The sequence below is a fragment of the Schistocerca americana genome, chromosome X (genome assembly GCF_021461395.2).
Source record: "Schistocerca americana isolate TAMUIC-IGC-003095 chromosome X, iqSchAmer2.1, whole genome shotgun sequence".
In the NCBI taxonomy this organism is placed as follows: domain Eukaryota; kingdom Metazoa; phylum Arthropoda; class Insecta; order Orthoptera; family Acrididae; genus Schistocerca; species Schistocerca americana.
This window is the reverse complement of record NC_060130.1, coordinates 179,195,763-179,218,662: the sequence shown is the minus strand read 5'-3', so window position 1 is coordinate 179,218,662 and position 22,900 is coordinate 179,195,763. Positions and strand designations below refer to the sequence as shown.

Below are 22,900 nucleotides of genomic sequence, written 5' to 3'. Positions count from 1 at the left end.
GTCAATTCATGCTGTGGTGGTTTGCTTCGGTGGTTTGCTGTTGGGGAGGTTTTCCGGTGAGCAACACCGAGTGGTTCTACTGCTAAGATTTAGCCACCATGCGGTGCAATTAACTATTTTGGTCGACTACGTTTTGAGTGCACCAGTGGGATTTTCTGTCTTGTGGCCGTTTGTGTTCTGGTTACCTGCCCTGGGCACTGACGTAAATTCAGGCAGTGTTCTTTTGAGCGAAGTTAACTATTACTGTGTTTCAAATTCAAGTGTACCAGCAGAATTTTCTGCCTAGTGTCCGTTAGTGTTCCAGTTACCTGCCCTGGCCACTAACGTAATTTCAGGCAGCGTCCTTTCCTCACCTGTTGTCGCTATCCAGCATGGTGTGTAATTTTGACAGCTAATAAATACTCCGTTGTGGATTATCACGTCTGTAACATTGCCAGTTTGAGTTCTCATGTACTGATTGACGTGAAGCAAGTCGTCTGTCAGTCGGTCCGTGGCTGGTCCCCTGGTTGGGTTTCGACGGATCAAGTATAGGTGGGCTCACAACCTGTCTCACTTAAGTGAACGAGGGTAGACTGACCTCCCTAGACGGTTTCTGAGTGCCACCAGTGTTTAATTATCTGTTGTCAGCTATTTTAAATTTTAGGCTTATGGTTATTTGTTTTGTTTCCTTAAAATTTTGCAAAATTAATTTTTAAATTTATCTTTCAAGCTTAAACACAGCGGCCTTCTGCCTTTAATGATTATGGCAATATATTTCAAAATTTTTGAAGTTTAATTGTGGCCCTCAGCCATTGGTATTGCACCTTGCGTATGTTGCTTCTTTAAATTATTTTATTGCTACCTTAATTGGATTTTTATCTTGTTGATTTATAAGATTTCTTGTTGTTAAACATGCTGGCCTTCTGCCTTTAAAGGTCTACGGTAATATATTCTAAAATCTTGGAATTTCATTGTGGCCCTCAGCCAATTGTACCGCACCTTGCGTATGTTGATTTTTGAATTATTTTCTTGCTATTTCAACTGGATTTTTATCTTGTTAAGTTTTCTTGTTGGAGGCCTTCAGGCGTGAAAGAGTTGCATTCGGTAAAGGTTCGGCTATGTGCCGCTTTGGTTGTAAAGGTCATTAAATTAGAATAAATGACAATTAGAAGCACAAACTGACCTTAACCCTTGGCCCTTTCCACAACCCTATTACTTGTTCTGCCCAGTGGGTTTACCTGGCGTCTCACAGGGAACTGATGTTTAATGACATTTTAATGAAGAAGCATTTAATGAAGTAATGAAGCAACAAGATGACATTGTTAATGTTGATGTAAGGAATATTAATTATGTGTAATAATGAGAACAATGAAGTAACAATGGATAATATAAAGTGTATTATGTAATACTGGGAATTTGTTAGAGACCATGTCTTTGTGGCAGTCAATTTTTACAAATGCACTTCATTAGTTAACAAATTGTAATTAAAGTAATGAGAAATAATTAAAGATTTGTGTTGCCTAGGAAGTATTGATAAATATTAAGACATGACTATGTGTTAAAGATAATACCTGCTGTGAAAGAACATCTATCTGACTTGAGGCAACAGTCCGATAATTTATTTGAAAGCTATGGGAGTGGGGTTAAAACAGTTTAGTAATGACGATTTCAAGCAATAATTAAAAATGAAAAGTGTGTCCAAGGATAGTTAAACTGAGAAGATAGAGAAGTAAAGAAACCTGACAGATATTAAGAACAGAATTTCAGTGATTTTGAAGTAAATGAATTTGGGCTGATTGGTTGGTTTTAGGGTGGGGGGTGGGGGCATTAGTAAAGGACCAAACATTGAGGTCATCAGTCCTTCAATCCAAGAGTAGTGAATCTGGAAGTAGAGATGTCCACCAGGAATGTTTTATGATCTAATCGGGAGATTCCGAACAGTAAATGCTAGAAGGTTAAAATGTAAAGGATACCTTTTGTACCATCAATAATAAAAGCAATATGAAGGAGATGAGGAAGTCAGCAAGTGGGTGCCTCCGAGACTCTGAATGTGACGGGGAACATTCTACCCACAGCTGTCCCACCACTGATCCTTTAAAGTTAAGAGCACCCACTATCCAATAAAGTGCGACATTCAGAATAGAAAATTGAGTTTTTGCAGAAAGGAGGCAAACTGAATCCAAAAGCGATTAAAACAGAGTAAAATAGGAGTGAAAGAGTAGCCTGGTCGAGGAGGTACGGTTGGGGATCTGCCAGATCTAGCATACAGTGCGAGACATCCCATCACCAAAAATCCTGCCTCTGCTCCTGAGGTACATTAAAACGTTATAACTGAGACTAAAATCTACTTTCGGAGAGAAAACTGGGAACCAGTTCAATGATCTGTGAGTCATACACCAATATTGGAGGCAATGAGCCAAGAAGTCTATACTTAGCATGGAGGGCCCAAAGGAGGGGGGTCATTTCACCAAACTATGAGCTACTGTCTGTAAGGCTCCACAACCACAATATGGGGGTGGCTCATTTGACAAAAAAGCTGACTTGACTGTCCCACATGACCAATGTGAAGATGATGTATGACAGTGGATTCCTCCCAGAAGGAAGAGCCCCATACTGCAGTAGTCTCCTCGATTGTGCAGAGCTTATTACATGGGGCAGTAGCCCACCAGATGTTCCAGTTCTGAGCGTGCAGAGATTTTATGTGCCCTTACAAATCTGCACCTGGGATCATCAAATCAAACAGGGAGCAAATAAGTACGCCTCACACTAAATGTGGGCCAGTTCATTCCCTGGGATACCCACATGACTTGGGACACAGGGAAAGAAAACTGAGCAGGCAATGCGATGAAGGTCAGTGAGAATGTCATGAATATCGGAAACCAGAGAATTGTCAAGAATACCATCAGTCAGTAGCCTGGAAACTGCACATCAAGTCAGAACATGGCCAAAGGAGGCCCATTTAATTAAATGGAGGACTCTGCTAATGGGTATCAGCTCTTCCGTAAACACACTACATACTCCCACCAGTGAATGGTGCTCCATACCGGCCAGGGATGTAAAAGCATATACTATCTGATCCACAGTCTTAGAGCCATCAGTGTAAAAAATGGTAGCAACCTGGAACTCTTGAGGAACTCGACGTTTCAGGTGCCAAAAGGTCATTGGGGCAACCAAGACTAAATTTTGGTAAACATTTTTGGAAAGCAGTGATCAATTAATTGTTATATTTTGACTAAAGTTCAGTCTTGATCACATCATGTATGTTTTAATGATATAGGTAACCGGTTTCGGTTCTTTCTACAAAACCATCATCATCAGACCCATGGCTCCCTTAGGATGGTAGGCGGAGCTCTCCTCGCTGCTGCGGAGTCAACTGATCAGTTGACTGCGTAGCAGCAAGATCACTTGGTCATGCCCACGTATGCCACATTTTCAACCCTCCCCCAATAGGCAGATCATAACTAATATGTGTACCATACTTGGTTGAAATTGTTCCAAGGGTTTAGGATGAGTTTTTTTACTTGTGGCTTTGTTCATGTACGCCTATGTCAAACACATTTCACAAGTATTTAACATTTTTCACACATATTTAGAGATGCATTTCACCCGTTTCCATAGTGAATTTCATCCTGCAGTTTTTTCCATGTAGCTCCATGTTTGTGACATTGTATCTCATGAACTGCGTGTCGTACAGTGATATATTTTTGTAGGTACATTCTGCGTCACATGTGGATACTGTCTGTGAATTGTGTTCTCAATAGTTAGTACCAAAGAAGCAATAAATTTAAATGTCATACACAATGCGGCAGATTTCCATGCATCTCAGTGTTTATGGTGTCACATCCACTCATCTGTGTGTCATACAATAATATAATTTTGCTGGTACATTCTATGTTATAAGGCTGCAAAAACTGTCTCATGAATACATTTAGTAGTAAAGAAGTAATAAATTAATACAGCATGCTTCATGTGGCAGTTTTACTGCATGACCAGCGAAAATGTAGTAACTGATGAACTTTTTTCCTTTCATCCTTTTGTGTGGGTTGTCAGCAAAAAAAAGTTCGTAAAGTTTGATATTATGTGTAAAGTTTGTTGAAAGTTACTAAATGCTCTCATTCTCAAATACTGAATGAATAAAATATGGGTGGCTACACTCCTTTTTCATCCCCCCCTCCCCCCAATACCTGTAAAAGATAGTTATTCTTGGTCATTTGGTGTCTGTTTTTCAAGACCCACATCATTGCTCCACACTTTATCAAGGACTCCACTTTGATTGTGATGAAGCTGTGCAAGCTGATTTCCAGACAAGTTTTAGCATTTTTCCCAGACACATTTTAAGGTCTCGAGGGTAAGTAAAGACATATGGCAAAAATATGTAAGGACTTCTGTATTTCTCCCCTGTATGAGCAAAAATCTTAAGTACTAACACCAACACCTTTTGTAATGAACTGTTTTTGGATGGCGAAAGCAGGCTAAATCGTATGTGTGTTTCATTAAGACCACTGTTGCTATTTTATTTCAAAAAAACAAAACATATGGTGACAAAAATACACATTTGCTTGGAGTCGCAAGACAGATTTAAAATACCTTCACTGATTTCAGAAATAGCCTCAGTAAAAAGGTAGGCCTTTGGAAAAAGTGAAGTCTCCAGCATTGAAAGATGAAACTTTAGGCAGAGAATTATGCCTTGCACCTTGGCCCTATGCCCAAAAATCAAATATCAGAAATATCATTTGATATGTCTGTTACATTTTTGCAATGAAACCACTGAACCAATGTTGGTAAAATTTGGTGCAGAGATAGCTTTAGCCCTGAGGAAGAACATAGGCTACTTTGGAGGGGGGGGGGGGGGGGGGAGGACTGTAAGGTGGTGAAGTAGGGAATGGAACGTTTTTACATCAGTGAACATAAACCATGTTAAAAAATATTAAATTTGTTACACATTGTATATGTTGTATAATGTATAGCTACTTCAATAGCACAATGAACATACATGTGCTCCAATCCACTCCTCCTCCCCTCCCCCCACCCCACCCCAGGCACTTCTGGGCTACGATATAGTGCATGTCGCTGCATTGTGTGTTGGGGCAGTTGGGTGGGGATGAGGGGCAAAATCACTAAGCTACACTTACCCAAACTGGCAGACATGTGAGTGCAACTGATGTTACTTCATGCACAGTAGCTTGCTTACTTACTCACCATCACTCATACAAAACCACTGATATGTGAGCAAAGCCGCAGGTAACAGCTAATGTACACACAGAAGATTTAAGCCCCTCATGTCATTAATGCTAGAAATAAAACTACGAGCAGGGTTGGAAAATTCTACAAAAATGTTGGTCTATAAAGGAATCTAATCTAAATCTAAAAGACATTATTTTTTAAGGATACTGGCAAACCAGACCTGGGACGAATTGTATGCAGAAAACAATGTAAATCCAAAAGCCTCTAAATTCTGTGTATAGTTTACTGTAATTTTTGGGAAACATGTCCAAAAACGGCAACTTCAATATAAGCAGTTGAAAAATGTAAATGGATAATTGCAGGTATTAATAAGTCCTCCAAGACTCCTAAATACCTCAGTTTCTTATAAAACCAATAATCTATACTACTCTTGAGTTCCTAAATTATCATCATAGTTACAAAAAGATGTACAGTATGGTACTGCTTGTTGGAAAAAATTTCATGGAAAAATAACATGTAATACAGAAAATAAAAATAGAATACTAGAAAACTGATTCACATTTTGTGAATCTGCTTTGATGTCACCTGTTTGTGATGGATGAAAATTTGCGGTGGACCAGGACTCGAACCTGGACTTCCCACTTATCACAAGCAGTCACCTTAACAATTTTGGCAATCCGTGCATGTCTCCATAGCTGAACCAAACTTCCAGATGTCATGGAGTTCCCAACTCTTACACTCTCACATTTCACATTTCATGACTCCCATACAGGGACAGTTTTGATCCCCACACAAGGAGAAAAATATTTTCTATAATCAGGCATGGATACAGCACTGATAGATACTACATCTGCATTTATGCAATGTCTGTATATTCACATTACAATGTCCTTCAGATATGCCTGCTGTATAAAATCAGACATTGTAACCATAAAAAATAGATTTTGCTTCTGTGGGGATCCACAGCCTCTGTTGTTGTTGTTGTTGTTGTTGTTGTTGTCGTCTCAGTCCAAAGATTGGTTTGATGCAGCTCTTCGTGTTACTCTGTCCTGTGCAAGCCTTTTCATATCCGAGTAACTACCGCAACCTACATCCTTCTGAATCTGCTTACTGTATTCATCTCTTGGTCTCCCTCTACGATTTTTACACCCCACGCATTCCTCCAGATCCCTTGATGCCTCGCAATGTGTCCTTCAAGCTGATCCCTTTTTCTAGTCAGGTTGTACCACAAATTGCTCTTCTCCCCAATTCTGTTCATTACCATCTCATTAGTCTGTTCAGTACCATCTAATCTTCAGCATTCTTCTGTAGCACCACATTTCAAAAGCCTCTATTCTCTTCTTGTCTAAACTGTTTATCGTCCATGCTTCACTTACATACATGTCTACACTCCATACAAATACTTTCAGAAAGGAATTCCTGACAGTTAAATCTACACTCAACGTTAAAAATTTCTGTTCTTCAGAAACGCTTGTCTTGCCACTGCCAGTTTATGTTTTACATCCCCCCTACTTCAACCATCATCAGTTATTTTGCTTCCCAAATATCAAAACTCATCTACTACTTTAAGTGTGTCATTTCCTAATCTAATTCCTCAGCATCACCTGATTTAACTCGACTACATTTCATTATTCTCGTTTTGCTTTTGTTGATGTTCATCTTACATTAGCCTTCCAAGACACTGTCCATTCCACTCAATTGCTCTTCCAAGTCCTTTGCTATCTCTGACAGAATTACAATGTCATTGGCAAACCTCAAAGTTTTTGTTTCTTCTCCCTGGGCTTTAATTCGTACTTCAAATTTGTCTTTTGTTTCCTTTACTGCTTGCTCAATATACAAATTGAATAACATTGGGGATAGGCTACAACCCTGTGTCACTCACTTCTCAACCACTGCTTCCCTTTTGTGCCCATCGACTCTTATATATGGCATCTGGTTTCCATTGTATTTTACCCTTTAGCATCTTTAGACTTTAAAACAGAGTATTCCAATCAACATTGTCAAAAGTTTTCTGTAAGTCTCCAAGTGTGCTTTATTAACATTGTGCCATGAGCCATTATTATACACATTTGCTACATCACGTATTACATAGCATGCTCATCAAATTCCTTTATGTCACATACACAAAACCAGAAGTCGTATTTCATTGTAACACACTAAGTGCTACAGACTGACAACTAAAACAGCTGTTTTAGTTGTCAGGCTGCAGCACTTAAGAGCGTGTTATGATGGAGTACTAGTCCTGGTTTTATGTATGTGACATAAAAGAATGTGATGAGCATGATATGTAATACACAACACAGTGAATGTGCTTGGTAATGGCTCAGGGCCAAAATTAGCGAATAGCATGATTTTAATAAAACACAACAATACCACTTACAATGAACAACGTATTCTTTTATCATAAAAAATAGGATAGCTTGGCACATTATAAGAAAAAGTAAATGGAAGAGGCAGACAAGTACAATACATACAAATCAAAGTGGATAGTAGATTAATAGGAAGTCCATAGGAAGTAATAAATTTTCATGTATGGCAGAGAAAGTGCAACAAAACTTCCATAAAATAAGTATATAATTCTCGAGGAATTATGTTGCCAGTAAAATGATGATTTATCCAACAATACAGCATAAAAGCCGGGAAGATATTACAAAAATTAAAATTAGTCACCAGGTCTAGATGATGTGCCAATAGGTTCTGAAGACATGCATGACAGTAGGCCCACTCAAAGTCCATTAACCAACATCAAATGAAATATTTGTTTGGAGCATATAAAGCACCCACTACAGAAAAGTACTGTAGGAAATATTAAAAACTGCGAGTTACTTTGCATAGCCTCATCATTCTCAAAAATAATAGAATCAAACATGAAAGACTGCCTAAGGCATATCCTGAATAAATATAACCTTGTTAATGAAGCACAATCTGGATTCTGAGCTAGCAAAAATACAAATTCGGTCATAATGGAAGTTACAAAAGTGGTACTTAAATCTACCGACAAAGACAACTGTGTTGCAAGTACATTCTATACCTGTACAAGGCTTTTGACACTGCTAACCCTAAAACATTATTAAACAAACTACAGGTAAAGACATTATGTATAGGAGTAGTAGCTAGTAAGTGGTTCCAGTCACACCTGGAAAACAGAGCACAAAAGAGAGTGATGGTATACACTTCATATGATACTATCAATGACATTCCAAGACAACATAAAAAACGAGAAAAAAAATTCTCATTGTCAATGACAGCAACATTGTGGTCGCTGATAAAGCATCAAAATCCCTTCTTGAGAATTCAAATACATCTCCCAGGGATGTTACAGTTCGTCAGTATGTAATAAATTTTTACCAAGCATACAGATGACAAATAGTGTGAACTTCAACTTAATGAGGAAAAATAACTTCACTGCATTAAACATAAATCTGTAAACTGTCTAGAAAATACATAGTTTTACAGATGAGTACTGATTAATTACCAATTGAATGTCAAAAGAATTTTATCAGCATGTTATGCCCTTGTGATCCTATCATTTGTGTGTAAGAGCCAGTACCCTGTGGTCATATCATATTCAGTAAAAGTAACATATATCTACATCCACCCACGACTACACAATCCACAATAACGTGTTTGGCAGAGGGTTCACAGAACCCCTTCAAACTATTTCTTGACCTTCACATTGTTGAACAGCTCATAGGAAAACTGAAAACCTAAATCTTCCAGTGTGAGCTCTTATACTCATTTATCATGTCCGTAGCACTCTTTCCTTTCTGATAATACAAAATGACCTGCCATTCTTTGAGCTTTTCGGATACCGTTCATCAATCCTATCTGGTAAGGGCAATATTCCAGAAGAGGGCGGACAAGAATCATATTCTAGCAGACTTGTTGCAATGTCCCAGCATTCTGTCAATAAAGCACAGTCTTTAGTTTGCCTTCGCCACAACATTTTCTGTGATGGTTCCAGTTTAAATTGATGGCAATACCTAGGTATTTAGCTGAGTCAACAATCTTTAAATTTGTGTAATTTATCATGTAACAGAAATTCAAAGTTTTTTAAGTACACCTGGTGGAGTTCACATTTTTTATTCTCCATGGTCAATTGCCACTTTTTACATCATACAGATACCCTGGCTAAATTATTTTTCTATTTAAATTGCAGTGGTTTAAAAGAAAACCTCCTTAGCATGTTGCACATTAAGTTTTTTATTTAACTTGGGCACCCATAGGTGTTAAAATAGGAAAGCTGAATATGCAGCACGCAAAAGGCATTTTTCTTTTAACTACGGCAATTTGTATACAGCTGCTGCAAAAATGGCCACCAGATGGAACATGTTATTTTTGTATCTGTTTTGATCTGATGTCTTTACTAGACAGTACACAGCAACATTATTTGCAAATAATACTAGAGTCCTGCTCAGATTGTCACCTAGATTGTTTATCTACATCAGGAACAGCAGAGGGCCTCTAACAATTCCTTTGGAAAGTTTCTGCTTCACTCAATGACTTGCCGTCAACTACTATGGACTGTGACCTTTCTGACAGTAAATCATAAATTCAGTCACACATTGCAACAATACTCCATACGTACACAATTTGATTTGGAGCCGCTTACAATGAATTATGTGAAAAGCCTTCTGGACCTCTAGACATATGGAATTCATTTGAGAGCCATCATTAGCAATCATTACTTCGTGTAAATTGAGAGCCAGCTATTTTTCACAAGAACAATATTTTCTGAGTCCTTGCTGGTTATGTGTCAATAAATCATTTATTCATGGTATTTCATAATGTTTGAACATAGTTTAAGTCCCAAAATCCAACTGTAAAATGATGTCAATGATGTGGGCCTATAATTCAGCAGATCATTTCCACTTCCTTTCTTGTGTACTGATATTACTTGAACAAATTTCCATTTTTTAGGTGCAAATCTCCTACTGAGTGAGCAATTGTAAAGGACCGCTAAAAATGGAGCTATTCCAAAAGCGTACTCTGAAAGGAAACTAATTGGTATACAACCTGGAACGAAATACTGGCCTTTATTGAGTGATTTAAGCTGCTTCACTACACTGAAAGTATCTACTTCTAAATAACTTACACTGGCAGCTGTTCTCGATTCAAATTATGGGACATTTACTGTGTATTCGTTTGTGAAGGTATTTCTGAATACCATGTTTATTAACTCCACTTTAGTAAAGCAATTGTGTCTTGTTGAGGGTATACTTCACGTATGACCAGAATCTCTGGATTTTCTGCCAAATTTTGAATCAGAGTATCACAGTAGGCACTATTTTTCTTTGCTTCTGGAAAAGTGTGCTGATCTGTCTTGTGTATAATGGAGAATCTGTTCCATCTGTCATTAATTTGCTTGGTACAAAACTCTCAATTGACATCACAACTATTTCTTTGAATCTAAGCCACATAAGGTAAATGCTTACATAGTGAATTTTCAAGTGCCAGGATAGAGACATATCATATTCACTCGCCGATCTACTACCAAGTATGTAACTTTGTTGCAAATCGAGATATAATTTTTTTTAATAAAGGTGTTAAAATTATGTAATTTTAAAAAAAAAAAAAATTTATGATCAAACTATGAGTGTTATCTCCATCATTGTAGATCCACATAAACATAATACCACTGTCAATAAGAAGTGAAAATTTCAGAGCCTTAGTTTCAGTAGTTTCTGAGGTAATGGGAGACATTAGTGAAACAAGTAGTTCTTCAGAAATCACACTTTAAAGTTGAAGTAAAGGAAAACTCACTACTGAGTGAAGAAACGGCCTAAAACTCGTTTTGTAATCTTTATCTTCCCGAGGATCACGCATATGCAGTCTATTTCTCTGTATAAGGGATATTGCTGGTTCTGTTGTATTTTTTACAATAATTTCTACCTTAAAGACCTACTGTCTACCCAGTTCTTGTTGGATTGCTTCTGTATTACGGCCAGACATTATTGCAAATTGCTTCAGAATCTTCATTCTGTCTGTATTTCCATAATTACAGGTGATCACAGCACCATTTGACCCCAATCTTCAGTGTATTCAAGGCCACAAATACATTTTTGGGAATCCTGGTCCATACAACATTGTTTAAAGACTCATTTACAGTTTGAGTTTTTCCTCTGAAGCATTTCTGCAGAAGATCTAAACGTGCTAGATCTCTATATACTGGCTTTATTACTGCTCCAACAGCTTCAGGGATGGTGTTTCTATGGGTATATTTGGTTCCTGCTGCCTCAGCTTTGCTGTTTTACACCAGTCAATTGGACATAAGTTGTGTAGTGGTTTCCCATCACTTGACGTCATGTGGAAAACGTTACCCATACTGCCCCTCCTTCCAGGTTGTTTGTATTCTTTAGAATGACTTGGCCATAGTATTCACTTAGCTGATTTGTTTGTTTTGTCAATCAAACGTCCTCTAAGGTCCTGCCGTCTTCAAGCTTTTTACTAGAAAAGTTCCGCCAGATTTTACACAGCTGAGTACCCATTTGTTTCTGCACACAACAGGCACATACTAACTGTGAAGCAGTTAGGTCATCATAGGACCTGCTGTTAGTTACTGATTTGAATGAATTGGAATCACCATCACCGGTGAATTTAACACAATAACCCCATATTTTTCTTGAGAGCACTGAAAGATTTTCACAGCTGAGGCACTCTCCATTCCTCCACTGGGTCCCTCATATGTCCTGTGACAGTTGTGTTCAAGTAACTGTTTCTTTTCATTATTGGTGCCCACTTTTGTGCATCCATGGCAATGTTTTGGCAGTATTTCAACTTCAAGCACCACCTTCTTCATATCAATGCTTATGGCATCTGCACAAGAATTTTTAGATTGATTGCCCCTTTTATGCAATGATCTGTCAGATGCTATGCAAATGTCGTTGCCATCATTTTCTTTAACTGCTTAACCTGTTGCAGATTTCAGGGATTCTTCTGCAATTACTTTTACTGTTTCCCCTAAAGCATCTGTATATGTTGGAACACTAGTGGGGAAGAGGGGGGCATGACAGATTCATATGGGAACACAAAAGTTTTTCCAGTCCTAGGGCCATTACCGATGCATCTAAGCCCATAGAAATGTCTGCCGTTCATCTCAAAATGGTTATTGTTTTCACATTTTTGAAATGCCCTCAACTCTAACAAGAGACTTCCAAACTAAGAACTAAACCATTTCTTTGAAGTCGTTTTCACAAATTATTGTCTCCCTGCCACACAAATCACAGCACGCAGCATTTTTAGTATGACTTCACATTTAACTGATATCACTGGCACTGGTTTCACTGCACACTACATAATGTTCACAAGCTGCTTCTTGGAAGCACTTGGTGGTGAAGAACTTTGTTCAGTGTTGCTTGTCTCTGGATGTAAATTTCCAACAGGACATATTCTGTAGTATCTTCTCTTCTTAAATATTCTCTTTGGTGGAGACATATTAATGAAAGAAACACAATCCAATGAGCAACAAGTCCAAATATATACAACAGAATCTGTAACGTGCCTTACAAAACATGGATGATACCATGCATTATGCCACAAACAGGAACTGATATACAGCAACCTATGTACCCAACCTATGCAGCAGGATATTTACTACAAAACAACACCAATCACAACCTTCTAGACCAAACAGTTCCCACGATATCTTGTCATAACTGAACAAGGGCTCATGAAACCTGTAGAAATTACTTGTGTAATAAATTATTCCAGCATAAATTAAAAATACTTACAGTCATCAAAAATCAATGAAACATACATCAAATTAGAGAGAAACTCCAAACAGCAATTTTCCATAAAAAAATAAAAATTGACATTTTATACTGACACTGTCTTTTGCACTCCTCTTAAGAAGATTTTTACCTAGTTTTTAGAAAGATATATTTTACATTTAGTTTTAGTGGATTTGTTTGTTACAATTTTCAGTCTCCCCATAACAAGTTAGTGGTCACTAATTTCTAGATCTGTCATGGCGTTTTCTATTTGGTCAAGATTATCTGTTGCTACGAGATATAGCAAGTTAGTGCAACTATTTGCACGCCATGCGAGCTCCTTAACTAATTGTTAAAAATAATTTTCGGACAAAGCATTTACTACAATTTAAGGTAATGTTTTATACCTAGCATCAACTTACACCTGTATTTTTATCAACATACTGATGGTAGATTGAAATCACCACCAACTATAATCATCGGAGGGAGGGAGGGATGGGTGGTGGTTAAAAAAAAAATAATTATTATAATATTAATTTACTCTGGTTGTCACATATATACCTCTACCCATACTAACTCACAGCAACTATCTAATTTCACCACAAGGTAAATCACTTTTAACAGCATCAAACATACCATCACAAACTGAATTTCATCTACCCTTTCTGAAAACCATTAGATCCTCAGCAAAAACATCAGCTGAACTTATCTCTGGCTTTATTAAGCTTTCGGTACCTGTGACAATTTCTGCTTCACTGGTTTCTACAAGTGCTTGGAGCTGTGGTTGTTCCCCAACAAGGTTAGGACAGTTTACAACTATAATGCTAATGCCTCCTAGGTATAATCCTGCACTGTATGTGAACTGCACCCTTTGAAACTGAACCCCCTTTTGTTCTTGTGCCAGAGCCTCTGACATAAAAATCCGCCCTGAGGTCTTACAGTGTTTACGCTGACTCCACATGATGCCACCAGCGCGCCGCACCACAGGCAGTCAAGTACAATAGTTCTAGCCTGGTCACAAGCGGACATTGCATTTGCTCCGTATTCTCCATCACTAGCTGCAAGACTGATGGGGGGACGGGGTCACATAGGAAGATAGAAGTCACTGCTAATGGCCACACCCACAATAGAGCAGACTATATCCTTCCACGTCTCTTTAGACATCAGTGCAAACAGAGACCTGGCAGAAGACCCGGAGAAGATACTAAAAAGACATGTCGAACCTTTGAGGACTTTCATCAATGCCTACGTCACAATCATCACTTACCATAAGTGACTGCTTAGAACCACGGACAGTATTTAGTGATACAAACCATTGTAATCTAACAGAAGATGTTACATATCTGCATTGCCCCTGCCAGCTTGGCTACGTGTAAACTTGCAAGTAAATGTGTGTGATTTTTACCCACGCACCTGTATGTATTTGTGTTTGTAATATAAATATCTACCTCATCCCTTCTACCTACAACTGTAGACGCAACACATCCAGTATACTTCACACAGCTCCTGCAAACTGTCTCACATGGATGTAATAGACCATTGATTTACTAAGTAGATCCAGACACCTCTCCACTCTATGGTGTAAGTTGAGGACTCTACAGCCTATACAATTGCATCCCTTCCTGAGCCTCCAATTCAGACCCTAGACTCTGCTCTGTACCAATGACAAATGATGCTACTGCTGCTCTCCGCCTACATCTTGTACGCAAGAATATTTGTCTTTGCCATTTCAGATAGCCATCGGAAACCAACCCAAAGAGATACACATCATTAGTACTGACAAGAGCCACCACCTGCAGTTGGCTGCACACTGTGCTCTTCAAGGATTGTGGAAGAATTCACTCCACATCTGGAATGACTCCCCCTGTACGCTCACAGAGTGCACAATGGATTACTTTCCCTCCCTGGCAGCCACATCCCTAAGGGGCTTCATCACGTGCCCAAAACTGGCACTCCCAACTAACAATAATCCCACCCTCTGCGAATTCCCAGATCTTACAGGCTCAGAGGCCCCTCAGCAAAAGGGCAAATAACTGTAGCTGGCTCAGGATCATTATCAGCCACAGATAGTGCCTGAAACCTGTTTGTCAGACAAACTGGAAAGGCCTTTAGCTCTGTCACCCAAAAAGGACCCCCTAGCATAATTATTGTATGAAATGTGTGTAAAAGTTTGTTCATAATCTAATACTGGGTTTCTGAATTTATCTTGCCATTTTAGTTTTTTTCATGAAAAGACCATAGAATATGGCAAAGTGAGTAAAAAATGGCACATATGTAAACATTACGATTTACCACAGACCAGTCTGTTAGCACAACCTTTATTTGGCATTCACATTCATTGGCTTGTCAACTCACAACCAAAACATCTTTCCAGCATAACCTAGACCTCTGGCTATGCTACAGATCAATCACTGCAACACAAAGATTTCAGAGGTGTCCAGTATCACTCTCTGCCATACTGTTCCTATGTACACTTAATTCTTAGCTATGGGATTCTTTTTTACATTTACATTATATTAACTGTATTCCACAGATCCCATGGAGAGTGGACACTGGGATTTGAAAACAAGACAAGGATGTACATTTAATTTAAGTGTAATACAGTGAAATGACATTGTTTACTGCATTACAGTGCTACTTCTAACAATACATTAACCTAAAGCAATAAATTTATGAGTTTATTTGGAGATACTCTTCAATGGAGTACAGAGTTGCCCAACAAAGTACTTCAACTCAGTCTTCAGTTCCACTACATTATCCACATGACATTTAATGTACTCTGGTAGGTTGCTGAATACAGGTGTACCTGGGTATCTGACTACTTTCTATACAAATGTTAACCCTTTGAGGTCTTTGTAGTGGATGCTTTTGGTCCTAGTGTTATATTCGTGCTTTTAACTATGTTGTGTGCACGGAGAAATAGTGGTAGTGAGAAAGGACAATAATGAATGTATGTATACGCTGTGGAGTAGTTGTCAAAATATCTAAGTCTTTTTTAAGAGGTCTCTGTAGGATGTTTCTGAGTTAACAGATATAGTTCTTATAACATACCTCTCTGTTCTGAAAATACTATCCCTGTAACTTGAATTTCCACAGAAAATTATTCCATAACTCATTAGTGAATGGAAATATTCAGAATAAATGTTTCCTCATTTCTAAATTGCCTATAGCAGAAATCATGCAGACTACAAATATATCTGAATCCAGGAGCTTCACTCACTCTACACAGCCGGTTTCCCAATTTAGGTTGTGCCCCATCTGTAGTCCCATAAACTTAACACTTTCTACTGTTTGCATTCCACGGCTTGAGAAACCTATTTTTATAGCTTGTGAAGTTCTGTGATACATACTGAGCTCTATGCACTCAGTGTTGTCAAATTTAATGGTAATCCATTTGCCCTGAACCATCTGTTGCTGTTTTCAAATATCTCATTAGCTGCCTTTTCAGTGTGGAGACTGGTACCAACTTTTATTCCTGTTGTTTTGTTTTGTTTTAGGTCGTAAAAACACCTAGGTTCATATGCGCCCATGCCAGAACAATAGAACACTAAGAAAAAAAGGGAGTTAAAAATGAGTACACATTAAGCCCAAGCGACAGAAGAAAAGACAGTAAAAACAGGGACTTGGAGAAAGGTCCATAAAACACGCCATAAGGAAACGGAGGTCCTGAACTAAAGATTAAATGTCCTTCACCATATTGTTACAATGGATAAAAAGTAAAAGGGGTCAACAGCCCACAAGTGATTCGGTAAACAGGCCAATAAGCATTTCAGAATTAGAAAGGATTAGCATTGTTTTGTACTTCCTCTGATGATGAAGACAGTTCATCCAGTTTGCCTGTTCTGAAGAAGTAAGTTAAAAGATATACGGCTTTCAACAAAGACTGGTTAGGAAACATCGATTTTTCCACATGGCTGAGGAAAGAAAACAATTTCACAGCAAAGTGTGGCATCCCTACCAAGGACTATTTTGGACTCATATCTAAGTATTCTATCACAAAACTCCTGTAGCGGATCACAGAAACCATTTACCACATCTTCATCTGATTCTTCCGTTGATGCACACACAATTACTAAGGTCACACTGTGAAATTTGCCTTTGATATGCAGAGTAAATATTCTTTAGTTATGTGGAGTGAAAGCAATAACAGATCTTTGGAGACTATGAAACAAACTCCACACTCCCCTTATCTTTCATCTTTACCTGGATAAGACAGGGAAAATTTCTGCTTATGAATCTCTTCTACACGATTTCCTAAAAGTGCAACAATTCCCATTCCATACTGTTCATAGCTCCTATCTGTAACAGTGTACACATGTTTAATGTTCCAAATTTAGGCAATAGTAAACCCATATTCCTATTCCTTGGTGCAATTTGTCTTTGTATCGGCAGTCGTGATGATAGGTTTTTCAGGGCAGGGGTATAGTTCATGCACCTGGAGGACCAGGTTTTCATTTTGGAGTTAGCCCCTAGAGGGGTTGCCAACCTAGTTTATATCCCCCTCTAACCTATGGTGTGGGACACACTTTGACTGGCTACTGCACTGGGGCCAATCGGGTTTGGGTGACTCAGCCAACAGCTATGCTACTGCTGGAATAGCCCTCAGCTTCTTCAGGGCTCATAAGCCTCTCCGCCCAGCACACAAGATGTCTTCGACGAGGTGGTATCCCTTGGAGATTACACAACTAGCTAAATACATTATTAAGTTCAGCTGAACAATATTTCATTCTTTTACTACTGATTTCATCATGACCACCAAAAGCTTTATTTTTAAGAGACTTAATAGTACTGAAAGCTTCCTTTGGGTTGTTGGATGTAGTTGAATTTTGTAAAAATTGTTATGGAGAGCTTTTCTTTAGGAACTGAAGGTCATCTCTTTAAGAAGTGTTTGGGTTTAAATTATGTGCTATTGACTGGAAAAAATTCGTTACAACTTTCTGTAATTTTAGGGCTATCTTTGATCAGATGACTCCATTTGTAAGCCAGGGTTTAGATGCGTTTCATCTGCTTCCACTGGTTAATTTCTAAGGAAAACAGTTTTCAAAGTAATTTATGACTACACTGCAGAATGCATTATATATTTTTTATTTGCACCAGAGGTGTTGTCCACATCTTTCCAGTCTGTATTTAAAAATTCTTCTTGAATTCCTCAATTCCTTTTATTACCCTTGCACTTTTCTACTTATTTTTATTTTTGTCATGCACTCTGATACTGAATTTAAAGTTGGCCATTACAGTCTGAGAGGTCATTAATTGTAGGAATCATGACTTTTCAGTCTTGATGCAGCTATAAAAATATTGTTGGTATCAGTGCTGTTAGCCCCCATAACTTGTTGTAGACTGTATGAGGGGAACTGGATTATGTGAAATGGCAAATGACCCATGTATAACTGTAGAATAAATATGTGATACAAATTTAAATCAAAATCTTCACTTAATATGGTATGTCCAGTAATTTAACAAAGCACCAAGTTGTTTAATAAATAAGTCAAAATTTCCAGGTAGAGACCTGTACATTGTGATTATTTTTATTGACTTCCCATGAAAATGTAGCTCTACAGCATAAGTTTCAAAATGCTGATCACTTAAAAATCTGTGGGTATCAATCTTTCTATAGTTACATTCCTTCATAATGTAAGTGGAGAGAAAAGAAAACAGGGACACAATTTTCAACCTACAGAAAAAAGGCCATATAATAATAACTAAAAGTAGTAGTTGGGTGTAAGAAAATATGCATCTCGACAGTGTCAAGTTGGCTCACCTACCCATGTGTTATGCATATCACGAAAAACATTAGTAAGTATGCCACAAATAGTTCAGTTGAAGAGGAATATTCTATATGAGTAGTTTTTGGCTTCGACCAGTGACGTAGCAAACTGTGTGACAAATGTCATAAACAACACGGGGAATACAATGTGGTATCAGTGGCCATTTTCTCAAATGGGCTACGCTACAGATAAGGTTTTTTCTTCAGTTTCACATTCATTGGCTTTGCCAAGAAAGCTTCTACTGTGTTTTCCGTTTCCTCTGTTTCGGACGCAGTGTGACTCACCTACTCAGAGAATGGATCTGGTGCTAGAGTGGTTCTAATGGACAGTGTGGAAATGGGCTAAAGTTTACAATGGGCCACCCTTGCACAGATGTTGACAATGCCTGTGGATGTATCATTAAGAGTGAATGTGTTATTACTTTCGACTATAAAAAATCAATCACTTATCTCCCGCCATCCATATCCCTAGCCCCATGATTTAATTAAAAAAACAACTCATATGAAACACTAACTCACAATTCAGCTGTTTCACCCACTTAGATTTCCCCGAAGGACCTTTGTAAAGTTTTACTACAATAGGTTTTTCACACGTTATACTTTTCAGCTGTATTAAGTAACGGCTTCACATGTTTTTATTTTTTCAGAAACATATTATATCAATGTTTCACATAGTAGTTACATCAGTGATTTATCTCTTGTGCATGTTGTAATCTCAGTGTTGGCCATATAGTTGTGATTTCCCTTCCAATCGTATACTGAGTTAGATGACTATGCCAGTATTAATGCAATGAACTTGCATTCAGGAGGAGTGGGTTTTATTCCCTGTCCTGTTATCCTGACTTAGGTTTTCCCAAGTCGCTAAGGTATGTGCTGGAATAGTTCCACTTATTACACCATGGCCGACTTCCTGCACTACTGTCATTAATTCTATCCTAGTTTGTTCATGTTTTGTTTATGTATGTATTACTTTTTGTAATGTTTGACATGTCCGATACTGTTGTTCTAAATGAACCAAGAACTAATAAACGATAATTTTTACTTTCACATTGACTGGCTATGCCAAATTACAATCGAACTGTCACCTTCCAACCTAACCTAGAACTTGTTAAGCTACTGATCAGTTTGTTACAACAACAACTCCCCCCCCACATTCATCGGCTTCGCCAAATAACAACAAAACTGAATACATGCAAAAAAGGTAATGTCACAACAGCCGTTAACATTACGTTTGTAGTCTTAACCAATGACATCTAATGAATATTCGTCTAAAAAGTTCTACATATGAATGTGCTACAAGCGCCAGCGCCGGTATGTTCCTACAATTACAAAGGTGAATGAAACGAAAAACTCTAAGGAGGGTTTTATATTAATGATGGATATAGGGATTAACTGAAGGTTTCAACACCGATTTGCCAACATACTTTAAATCATTTAATCTACACTTTGAGCTTCGCCACACATCAATAACGCCAAACTACGATCTAGTCTCCAAGGGACTGGCCTGTGAGTTCTGTATACACATATTTTCACTGATAAAATCTATAAGCCATTGACATGTCCGATACTATACTAACCTATAATGGGCATTAACAAAGAGATATTAAAAGTAACTAGCTTTGTGGGCCAAAGTTATGTATTAGAACACTCTCCTACCCCAGCCCCCCCCCCCCCCCCCAACAGACCTTTAGCGCAGCCCAATGTCTACGTTAGTTTGGCCGGTGACCACATTTGGTTGTGAGTTGGTTTAGCTCATAACTCAAATGGCTCTGAGCACTATGGGACTTAACTTCTGTGGTCATCAGTTCCCTAGAACTTAGAACTACTTAAACCTAACTAACCCAAGGACATCACACACATCCATGCCCGAGACAGGATTGGAACCTGCGACCGTAGCGGTCGCGCAGTTCCAGACTGAAGCGCCTAGTCGGTGTAGCCAACGAATGTGAAAGCATGGATAGTTGTTGTAGCAAACTGACCAATAGCTAAGCCTAATGTTTATTTCCGCGCCATACAGAAAAATGCAAGGTGGGTTCCTACACGTAACTTTTACCGCTTTGTCTTGCAGTAGCTATTAATATTAGTCGGTGATTCTTTAAGTGGGTCGAGTAATATCAATTCATTTACCGATGTGGAAAATAAAATCTGACAAATACTGATACAGAAATACACGAATAATTGAAATACGATAAAATTACTATGGTACACAAGTCAGCGGTGACCGTACCTATTTAACAGCTTACAGGCGTCGTCAACATTGCCATTCTTCACCATAACAGTTCTTGCTATGAATCTTGCATGATTTGTGGTCATTGTCTGCAGAAAGAAGTGTAGTTTTAATAATACGCTGCAACAACAACACAACACAATTTATCAATATCAACAAACAACTCTATACAGTAATCGATTAGCTGTAATCGAAGAGGAAAACGACTATCGAAGTAGTATAATCGATAGAAAATTAGCAAATATTGCAGGTATTACACTATCATATTTCCTTGTCAAAGTTGATTTGTCAAATATTTATGTCAGAGAAATTTGATGTTGTAATAAGAAACTTTATCAAATCTTCCCTGTCTTCAAATAAATATGATTAAATCTAGGGCCTCGCCACGAAAGTCGTTCGTCTTCTGTTGCAGGCGACTTCATGTCTACAATCACAGTCTAACATAACAGTCGCGACACTTGGCCTCTTTGTTGTCGCCTACAGCGCCAGCAGCGCCCCAAGCGGGTGGTAGGTTGAACTGTGAGTTCGGCGCGATCCTGAAAGCGAATAGTGAGTGTTTATTTTGATTTATACAATGGTTTTCACCATCGGGAGCGTTTGTAGCGCAATAAATTGCAGCAACAACAGGAAGAAGACACCACAGCTGTCTTTTTTAGGCTTCCTAAGGATCCTGGGAGATATATACCATCATGTTACTAAACTGTATCGTCAGGATTCACTTGCAAACTATATGTGTATAAATGATGAATGTTTCGTTTTAGGAGCAGAAAATGGCTAGTTAATAGCAGACGAGAAGACCTTATGAAGAAAGACCCAGTTTACCTGTATAATAATATTAGGTTTAGGTCGCTACATTTCGAACAAAACCAGTTCATGAACGCAGACAATAACGAATTTGTGTGGAATGCAGTATCCACATTGTTTGACATTCCAAATAAGCCACCTCAACTGACGATGAAGAGGAAACTGCCACAAAGATTCGACAGTCAACCTAAAGCTGTAAAACAGTCCTAAGACACAGAAGCAGCCAGTTCGACTCTCCATGCGTCAGTGCCAGATTCGTGTGAATCATCAACACAGATCTGCTTTGACGATGAAGGTCTTAGATTACGTGCAGCTGTTCGTGTCTTACAAAAGCGTGTGAAGTGTCAGCATGTGCAGATCGCTAGACTTCGAGCGAAACTATTACGGGACAAGGAAAGTGCCTACAGACAGCGACAGAAACTGTATCAGAAGGATCAAGTGAACAAGGACAAACGAATGTTGAAGACTATAGGATCCCGATATTTAAAAAAAAGATGCCCTTGACTTGTTAAGCCAGAATAGCATGCCACTGAAAGCGAAACGTGCTGCAAGATGGAAAGACGAAAATAATCTGTTTGCTGTAAATTTGATGAAGGTCGTACTTGTGGCAACAGGTGATGATGACAAACACAGTAGGCGTACAGAACGGTAAATGAGCTGTCGATCGCTTTTGCGTGTTGAGGTACATGTCTGTGCTTCTTACGTGTGAATCTGTGTGTTTATATTCTTTTGATATCAACGTGGTAAGCTGCAATTCTGTCCAATGTCACAAGTGTTTCTTCACGAATGTGTTGTAGCTTGCCACTCTATTCATGGTTTTTGTCCATACTTGGGCTTATTTTAGAATAATTTTTAGAAACATATATGCCTTCTGATACTATACAAATTCTTGGAGGCAAGAAAATAACTCAAATAATTCGGAAATTACGTACGAAATGGATGCAAAACAAACATGCTTTCGACGTGTCTGATGTTCACCTTACCGACCGCTTGGAGCGCTAGTGTCGCTCCATCTGTCAAACGGCAACAACTTTTACAGCAGTGTGTGTCGCGACTGTTATGTTAGACTGTGTCTACAATCTACATATGAAAGCATCCAGGCAGCTTTTCAGCAAGCCGAGTAGGGGACGTGGTCACACTCAAAAGTAAAAAATTCTTTCTTAGCTTTCCATTCTACTTTGTCAGTTTTTGAGCTCTGGATGCCGCAAGTTAAAAAGCGCTTCATCTGTT

General features: G+C 38.5%; 1 protein-coding gene across 1 annotated transcript in view; it reads right to left on the bottom strand.

The window, feature by feature from the left end:
* The window catches only part of LOC124555566 (28S ribosomal protein S21, mitochondrial), a 53,239-nt gene extending 32,186 nt beyond the window's left edge, over nucleotides 1-21,053 (bottom strand). The window contains exon 1 of the mRNA XM_047129524.1: nucleotides 20,867-21,053. Within this exon, the coding sequence (XP_046985480.1) occupies nucleotides 20,867-20,952 (86 nt within the window). The 5' untranslated portion in view covers nucleotides 20,953-21,053. The remainder of the gene's footprint in view (nucleotides 1-20,866) is intronic.
* Nucleotides 21,054-22,900: the final 1,847 nt, after the last annotated feature.